Below are 9,818 nucleotides of genomic sequence, written 5' to 3' on the forward strand. Positions count from 1 at the left end.
TGCAAACAAACTGCCACTATCCGCTATGTCAACTTGATGATGTGTCTTGCCTTGAACCAATATATCAAACAATATTGCAATATATATATATATATATATATATATATATATATTTCATGCACATTTTATTACAGCTTATTAGGTTTTCTGATTTTGTAACTATAACTTTTATGTGCCACAAGAAAGAATTAGGTAAATATATAAAAAAAATAAATAAAATAACAATAATATTCTAATGAGGTTGATAAATCTTATTAACTAATTTTAATGGTTCTTAAAGTAAAAAATAGAGATAACTTTTCTGTGATGTAAGTACTTAACATAAAGGTGTTTTTTTCTTTTTCTAACCTTTATCTAAAATGCCTCAAGACCAAACCAGTGTGCCATACTGAAAATATTGACCAGATTTTTTTTGCCGCACCAATAGTAATATGAAACAATGATATCACTCTAACAAGTTCTAGCATATTTTTTCTTGCCGTCCTTAAGTGTAATGAATATTAAATATTTCAAAAATAAATACCAAAAAATAATTAATAAAAATGGCAGGATTTCATTGTTATTATACATAGATAATCCAAAACTATAAATTTTCAATTTCCTTGTATTAAAGCAGATTATAAGAATTCATAATTTTTATAAGTTCAAAACAATAATCTTTTTTCAAATCCCCACAATGCTGACTAAAACATACAATAAAAAAATTAAAAAAATGACATTGTCTAATAGGTGGTTTTCACCCGCCTTACACCGCACTCGCAGCAAAACTTTGCGGACTCGACTGGATACTTTGTGCCGCATTCGTGGCAGTACTTGGACAGTTTTGTGGTCTCGCCATCACTGATGCTGCCACTGTATCCACTGTCAGCGTGCTGTGCCATGATTCTTCTCCGTCCAGAGTTTGGTCTGGAGGAGGTCGGAGGGGAAGGAGAATGGCCATTCATGAGAACCCTGAAGATATTTTTTAATTTTTTTAATAAATTATTATAATAGAATCATATTAACTGAACAAATCATTGGTTTCCTGGACAGAACTGTGTGATACAAAACTTATAAGTTGGTTACCAAGCACAACTGAGCGCAATTTAGAGTAAATATTTTATCATTTGTTTATCTTCTTTATTGTGCTATAATCATAAGCAAAAATTGCTGCAAATATTAAAGTGCAGTGAAGATTATGCATCAGATATTATGCATAAGACATATATATATTTATATGACATACACTAGACTATTACACATATCATTATCATTATCATTAGTAGAAGTTAAAGTAGAAAAAGACAGAAGAGATTTAAAGAAGACTCACCTGTCTTCAGTGCTATATAACAGAAAGAATGAAAGAAGCAAGAATTAGTATTCGGTGTGATTTTGATATATCAGCTTAGTACCATTTGTATTATTATATGCATGCTGTGTTAGAACTGTACAAAAAGACAAACAGAAAGTGCCATGTCTCTGTAAATAGTAACTCTTTGATTAATATGAAAAGGACAGCTCATAAGGTTCTCTCCTCTCTCTCTCTCTCTCTCTCTCTCTCGCTCTCTCTCACACACACACACACACATCCGCAATCTTCCCAATCACCATTTTAAATGTTGTATCAGAAAAAAAGCTGGGTTAAATATCTTTGAAAATATCACTAACAGTTAGTCACTAAAATTCAATTACAAAAGTGAAAATTAAAGTATTTTATAAATAAAATGGACTTAATCCAATATATGTGAAAGGTGGACAGTCTAACATGTTTATGTTCTTATGTATTCCACAGTATCCTTAAAGTTTGCAGGTTAAACATCTGTGCTATATATTCATCCACTATAATAACATTATTTAATATCTAGTCAATCTAAATGAGAAATTACCGTAAACACGACATATCTAGCTACAACATACATAAACCACATACCTGCGGCTCTGAAAAGTAGGTGACTGTTCGTATCGGCCTCCACGACCAGTGCTACCGGCACTTCCTGCACTGCGTTGACGTTGCACGCGAGCAGTCTCCCCGTAAGCTTGCGCTTCGGCATAATCTTTGGCACTTCTTCCTGTTCTGAGGGTGACTCCCTCATTAGTAAGACCCTAGGGACAGTTACAGATAAAAATTTATTAAATGAAAATATAAAAATTATATAAGTTTCAGAAATCTTTTTCCCTTGACAGTTACAAAAAAAATAAAAATAAAATAAAAAAAAAAAAAACATTATTTAACATGTTGCAAATATAAATTTATGGAATAATGAATTTGGTCTAAATGTGGCATTAAAATTTATTTGGGCACATAGATAAAAACTGATCATACTCAACAGAAAATGTCTTTAAAGATCTCATTTAAACCTGATGTGAACTGACTTCAACACTGGCTGGACCTAATGTTAAATATGTCTTCGCAGGCTTTAAGTTAGACCTTATGTGAACAGATAAACAGATAAACACTGGCCTTACCTTGTTCTGTGTGTCTTTGGTCTTGCCCCTGTTTAACTGTTGTCTTAGTCTAGCCTCAGCAGCATCAGGGTCGTAAGTTGAGCGAGACCCTGAAACAAAAGGTCAAAGGTCACATTAGCATGTCACATGGTCCACACAGGAGGCAGGTGGTCAATTCCTATATTATTTTAGTTTTTATTCATTTCTTTTTTTCATTTTGGTTAAAAGAAAAGGAAAAGAAGGCCAAATTAAGTGTTTGAAAAAACTTAGCAAACATTTTATCATTTCCTGAAATGTGGTTTAAAATTCAAAGAAGTCAAAGCTGTGACATCATGCATGTAGCTAACAGTCAAAAGTAATTCACTGGTGACAGACTTTGGTGATGTCAACTGGTGCACTTCCTAACTAAGTCTAAGTAAGTCTTGGTGTGAACTGGTCTAAGTGTTCACCTACCTGTTGTAGTTCTACCAGTGGAAGGTGGGTGAGGAGCTGCTGGAGGAAGGAAGAAGAAAGTGCAAAAATAAACAAGAGAAAAAGAACCAAAACGATGCTAATAAGATCTATCATGGTAATTACTCGCACAAAATCCCCCTTTTTTGGATGTATTTTTTCTCTTCCAGAAAGTATTGGGTCATTATTCCAAAATTCCAGCATCTCACTTTTTCAAATGTCTTTAATTGACATGATCATAAGTTTAAACTTTTTGCTTTCTACACGAAAATGAAGCTTTATACCTCACACACATAGTTTCACTTTTGTGTTGAAAGTGAAAAATTTTAACTCATGATCATTATCAATAGAATACACCAATGAATTACCATCAGAGTTTTCAAGCTTCTTTAAAAATATTTCCACTGAAGTATTTCACAATAATGAAATATCTTTTAAGAGCCCAAATCTTGTTTTTTAATCATTCATAAATCATTCTGTTCCTGTATAATCGACATAATCTTTTTTCCATTTAAAAAGGAAAGGGAGGCAATAATCCATCAATTTTGATTAAATTTGTTGAGTAATTACTGAAATGAATTAAACAAAACATAATAAGAGTGTAAACTATAGCTTTGTGAACCTTTGAAACAAAAAGCAGTGACATTACTTACAAAATAAAAATACTAAGATCTAAAGCACAAAGAAATGATATCTCTACTGCAAGGAGAGTTTCTAGTGAAGTTGGAGGATCCAACTCATATTGTTATATATCTGTAACAAATCTGTAACATATCTGTGATGTATCTGCTAAAGTTACATATCTGTAACAAATCTGTAACAAATCTGCAACAAATCTGTAACATATCTGTAACAAATCTGCAACAAATCTGTAACATATCTATTACAGTAACACATCTGTAACCTATCTGTAACGTACCAGCAGATCGTGTGGCTGTAGGCCGGCTGGCGGGGGGTTTCCCAGCAGGACTTGCGTACGCGGTGCCTTCTCTGTCAGGAGGGGTTATCATGCTGCGTGTGGTGGGGGCTACTGCACCCGACTTCTGTTTTGGCTTGGGCACTTTGTACTGAAATGATGAATGATTCTTGCTTTACAATTTCATTTCTATAACATGTCATTTTTTTATTCCTTTTATGACCAGACAATGCCCATCTACTTTGAGCAGGGCATTTTGTACTGAAATAATGAAAAATTCTTATATGAAAAACATTACATATTGGAATTATGTACTTTATTTAATAAGGCACATTAAAACTGTTTTGGCATGGCCTTTTATACTAAAATTATGTAAAATTATTAGATCAGATACATCATTTAATTTATCATCTACATAATATTTTCTTCTTTTTTCATTAGACAGCATTGTATGATCTTTGCTGATGAAGCTTTAGAGATGACAATGGACTGATTAAAAAAATCCAGAAGTGCATGCGACTAATTACAGCATCCACAACACAAAAAATATGTACATTTCTGGATAAATCCAGAACCCCTTTATTTCATTTGAGATTTTTAAGGAAAAAATAAAAAATAAGTGAATGAATCTATTTCAAGTACCTGTGTCCGCGTGAGCACCTTTGCCCTGGCTTCTGCGACTCCAGGTTTTTTAGTGTTTCCAATGCGCTCGTGTTGTTCCTTGCAGAAAGGCATGTGTCTCTCCGCCGCGCTTTCATTGAACCTGCGGCTGCAGTGTGGGCATTGCACATAGTCTGAAGGAAAATAAAAATATCAATTTGATGAAAAATGCAATATGTTCTGAAAATATCTTTCACATACTTTATAAAATATCTTTTTCTTCTCTTTAATGATTATTGTCAAACTTTTATAATTGCAACTTTGAGTGCATAATACAGCTGATTAAATTCTTTGCTGAAAAAACATAACTGGTGAGAGACACATTCACATTCATGAGCATGTACACATAGGCATACACACAATGTTTTCATTTTGAAAGTTATCAAATACCTGGACGTCTTTGTATACACACATTCATAGACACCAGCATGCAACCATATATGCATGGACATAATATTAATACACACATGCACACACATGTTCATATATACCAGCATGCACTCATCCACACAAGCACACATACACACACATGCATAAATACACACACACACACACAATAGCACACACACACACACACACACACACACACACACACACACACACAGTCACACAAGCGCACACAGTTGTACACAAGCTCATACACAGCCACACAAGCACACACACAAACACAGACAGTCAACACACACACACACACACACACACACACACACACAGTCCAACACACACACACACAGTCCAACACACACACACACACACACACACACACACAGTCCAACACACACACACACACACACACACACAGTCCAACACACACACACACACACACACACACAGTCCAACACACACACACACACACACACACACAGTCCAACACACACACACACACACACACACACAGTCCAACACACATACACACACACACACACAGTCCAACACACACACACACACACACACAGTCACACACATAGTCACACACACAGCCAAACACACACACACACACACACACACACACACACAAACCTGGGTTAATAGAGGGTGCTGGTGGAGGAGGAAGTGGAGCACCAGTCTCTAAGGCCCTTTGTACCCCCCTCGCATTCCTGATGTTTTTGACAAACTCCTGGTGCTGTGCTCGCCAATTGCTCTTTTTAGGTCCACCCTGAAATAAAAATGGTATTATTTTAATTAACTAGGAAACAGAAAATTTTGTTTTTGTTATTATTATTTTTTTCCTATTCAAAAAATGGTAATTTCAAAAAATAAAACTTTGGAAAAAAGTAATGAAGAGTTTTTCAAGTTTAGCCCTGTAACTAAATATATTAAATGGATTAACATTATTCTACATGTGTACATGAGTAAAATAATACATATTTCTGTTATTATAATGTCACTTACATTGTAAGTTTAAAAACAGATTAAAAAATATCTGTATTATCTGTATTATCACAACTTATTGTGTAATATTCTTCATAAGCTTATAGAAAATATGGTAAGGACTCAATGTTTTCAATGGGGAAAATTGAGATTTTTTTTAGTTTCTGTATATTTTTAATTCATAAGTTCTTAAAATAGGAACCTTTTAAACAATACTTGTACTGAAATGAATAAATAAATGTGAGTGGAAAATAGAGTGAAACATATTCATAATTGTAAAAATTGACTTGCCATATTTTTTCCTGACTTGGAAGCTGGAGACTGTAATATACAAAGGTGCATGTTCTATATCAAACTCATCACCTTTAACTCAAATTTGTAATCATGGTGAGAGGTAAAAAGCATGCAATAGTAGATAAAATTAAGTGTTGTGTTAAGTAAATAATAAAAAATTAAGTATGAGAATAGCATACAAAAAGCATGCAGCTAAACCTATTAAAACTACAAGCATAAGTTAGCTCTCTATCAATGTGAATACAAAGCAAAGTACACAAATTAAGCAAAGGACTTTAAAAACTCAAGGAGTTAAAAAAAGTAAAGAAACATAAATCAAAAGAGAAGAGCTTAGATTAAGCAAGCAGCCTAGTTTCTGAGTACTAGTACTAACGTTATAGCCACGTGCATTATTGAAGCGTTGCTGTTGACGCGTCGCAGGCACAACTGGTGGGCAGGGCTCCAGTGGTTGAGGGGACAGACCCTCTCTTGTTGCACGGTCTGCCCGCACTGCCCCCTGTAGGCCAAGGAGAATGACTTCCAGTTCGTCACCCTGTAAGACCACTAAAGGTTGGTCTTTGTCCCCTGATATCTGGTACATGAGGACACCATGGTTCACCAGATATCTCAGGCTGTTCACAGTGACTGTGTGTCTTTGCTGCCTTCTAGTGTCCTCTTCTTCATCTTGACTTGCTTGACTCTGTCCACTGTCAATAGGTGGCAGTTTTGTAGCTGTGCTGCTGCTGCTGCCCTGTTCATCGTGGCTTGAATGATTTTGTTCACTATCAATAGGGGGCAGTCTCACATGGTTCTGTTCACCATCGATAGGGGGCAGTCTTGCCTGATTCTGTTCACCATCAATAGGGGGCAGCACTGCCTGGTTCTGTTCACCATCAATAGGGGGCAGTGTTGTAACTGAGCCGCTGCTGTTGTTCTGAGCTAAAGTAGCCTCATGCAGTTTTTGCTGTTCTCTTTCCTCCCAAAGTTTGAACCTGTCAGCCATGTCCTCATACTCCCCTGTCAACAGATCATGCATGTTCTGCATTTTTTTCATCATATTGGAAGCATTGTTGAATTCATCCCTCAGGATGTCAGTACTGCTATGTTCTTCTCCTCCCTCTGCTCCGCCTACTGTCCCACCTACTGCTCCTCCCTCTGTTCCGCCTTCTGCTCTGCCTACTGCTCCTCTCACTGCTCCACCTTCTCCTCCAAGAACATCAGCTTCAGCCCCAGAGCCTTGGCCATTTTCTTCAACTCTAACTGGAACTCCCATGCTGATGGCCAAGTTGTTATACTTTGCCACCAACTGTTTGAATTCATCTGCCATGTTCCTAAATTCAGATTCTCTCTGGACTGATGCCTGAGAATCGTGTCCTGCTCCCATCTGGGAGGATGCATGATATCCGGAAGAGCCAGGCTGAGGATCGTGTCCCGCTCCCATCTGGGAGGATGCCTGATATCCGGAAGGGGCTGACTGGGGATTATTTGTAGTATTCCGCACCACTTCAGTGGCTCTACTTCTGTAAGCAGGTGCTTTTGGAAGCTTGGCTGTTAGCTTTTCTTTTTGCTTCTCCTTCTTTATCCTATCCTCCTCAAGGAGATCCTTTGTGCGAGGCACAGAAGGTACATTGCGCCTTATGCGCTAAAAGAAGGAGAGAAAGGAAAAAGAAAGGATAGAGAGAAAGAAAGAAAGAAAAAGAAGCGAATTTAATGGGAAATCAGTACAAGATGAAAGAAAAAGTTAAGTAATATAAGTGTCTGAACAGAAATTATACAAAGAATTTAAGGATGAAAATTAAAACAAACAAAGGAAAATTATACAAAAGCAAAATGAAAGCTTAGAATTTATGAAGCTGTTATAAGAATAAGGCTTGAAAATAAGTGGTTAAACAGACTAATTTAAAGCAGGCAGGGCACATGTAAAACAATATCAATCTAGTATTTAAAGCTTTTAAAAGCATACATGTGTAGAGTACAACCCAATAGTTTGCAGGTGTTCTTTCCATGATCCAAAAGAGCTGCATTTTCTCATGTAGCCATTCAGAAAAACAACATGACCATGACTGTCTCCAATTCTCATGTCTTATAGCTTAATTACTTGCCAAGAATGACCCTCCTTCTCCACAATTAAGACCAAATATCTTAGCTATCCCTCTTCTGTAAAATGACTATCTCTCCAGTCCTGGGTAAAATGACTATTCCTTCTCCAGAAAAGACCGAGCAGTCTGACATATTTCTACACTTGCCTATTCACCAACTCTGTATCAAATCCCTATATTAAGGAAGGTGGGGTGAGGGAGTCTTCATCTCCAGAACTATCCTGTGAGTAGGAATTCTTCTATTTGGCAACACATTTACCAAGCACTGATTCCCCACAGCCTATTGGCATTCAGCAAACTCTAAATATTTGTTTCATATAGGGGTGGAATGATGGATCATGTGGGATGGAAAAGGGGGGTGGTAAAGGGGGGTAGGGGTCATCTCCAAACTCACCTCATGAGAAGGCACTTCTCCAGGTTTGACAATTTTATCCATGGGTATGTCTGAGCCCGCGGCACGCTGTTTGCCAGATACGAACACTTTCCTGGTTTTGGAAGCATTTTTCGCACAAATCTTTTCATGGCGAGCCTGAAATTGAACCCTTGTCATTATCATTCTGTGAGAAGTTTTGATTATTATCATTGGTCATTCTAATAACATGACATTGTGAGTCACATTAGTGATTATCACATTTTGTGTGCTGTTTTATACTTACATACTATCTTAAGGAGAAAGAAATAGCCAGTGATTAAAAAATGAATAAAAAAGTTATGCAAATATAAATAAATAAATAAATAAATAAATAAATAAATGAATAATATTTTGCTGTTGCACATTCAAGTGCAGATATACTTCAAGATTCAGGTATGATAATGAGCTAACTCACCAAACTCTCTGGCATAAATGTTCGTCCACATATATTGCACGGTGAAAGTCCATCATTGGGACCTCCACCTCCACCACTATCTGCAATTATTACAATAAAAATAAGTTGGTTAAAAAAGTTCATCTGTCTCCCAGAGTATACATTAAGTTATGTTCTGGAAAAACGAACCCAACTTAGGTGATTGTTAGGTGATTGTTTGCAAACATTACATTCCTTACTTATAATTTTGTGCCTTTTTTCAATATAAATAGATAGCAGATCAAAATAATGCCATTCACTTTAAAACTAGGACTGCTAGAAGCAAATCCAATAACTAAATTCATCTAATGATACTTTATTTCCTTTAAAAAACGTAGGATATCAAAATTAAAAGGAGAAAAACGCAGATTTGATCAAGCTTTTTTGTGATCTTCGTTGTTATAACCACTGACATTAAGAAATTAACAGATGTCAATTAAATATTTTATTCAATTCAACGACAAATATACGAAACTCCACGTTGACAACTTCAAAACTCCTGTCAATAAAATATTTTGCGAAAAAATTCCAGAGTCAACTTCAATCTCTGATAATTTATTTTAAAAGCATCATCTCATAGAAAAAAATAATCAAAGTGTAGCTAATGCCAATTGGAACAACATTTTCAATGAAAAACAACATGCTCTCGCTATTCATGCAAAGAAATGTAGATTTTTCTGAGCAAATTAGCATACATACCACTGTATTCCGCCATTTTGTATTCATTGGTAACCCTCTCCGCACTTTAAACAATCAAAAAATATTTTACCGTTGTTATCT

General features: G+C 35.9%; 1 protein-coding gene across 4 annotated transcripts; it reads right to left on the reverse strand.

Annotated features, from left to right (window-relative positions):
- Window positions 1–236: 236 nt before the first annotated feature.
- LOC106165334 (zinc finger C2HC domain-containing protein 1A) lies at window positions 237–9,780 on the reverse strand. Of its 4 annotated transcripts, none has more exons than XM_013543502.2 (12): window positions 9,738–9,780; window positions 9,021–9,100; window positions 8,588–8,722; window positions 6,113–6,142; window positions 5,471–5,606; window positions 4,433–4,584; window positions 3,794–3,941; window positions 2,878–2,913; window positions 2,446–2,534; window positions 1,910–2,082; window positions 1,310–1,321; window positions 237–951 (listed from the first exon to the last, which is right to left on the reverse strand). In XM_013543502.2, the coding sequence occupies exons 1-12, from the start codon at window positions 9,751–9,753 to the stop codon at window positions 723–725; spliced, it is 1,236 nt and encodes a 411-aa protein (XP_013398956.2). In that variant the 5' UTR covers window positions 9,754–9,780; the 3' UTR covers window positions 237–722. The 4 variants fall into 4 exon arrangements, with proteins under 4 accessions (XP_013398956.2, XP_013398954.2, XP_013398958.2 ...); XM_013543500.2 differs by having other exon boundaries at window positions 2,878–2,916; XM_013543504.2 differs by lacking the exon at window positions 6,113–6,142 and having other exon boundaries at window positions 2,878–2,916.
- Between the last annotated feature and the right edge of the window lie 38 nt (window positions 9,781–9,818).

Source organism: Lingula anatina, chromosome 8 (genome assembly GCF_051362555.1).
Source record: "Lingula anatina isolate TDL-2025a chromosome 8, LinAna3.0, whole genome shotgun sequence".
NCBI classification, from domain to species: Eukaryota; Metazoa; Brachiopoda; class Lingulata; order Lingulida; family Lingulidae; genus Lingula; species Lingula anatina.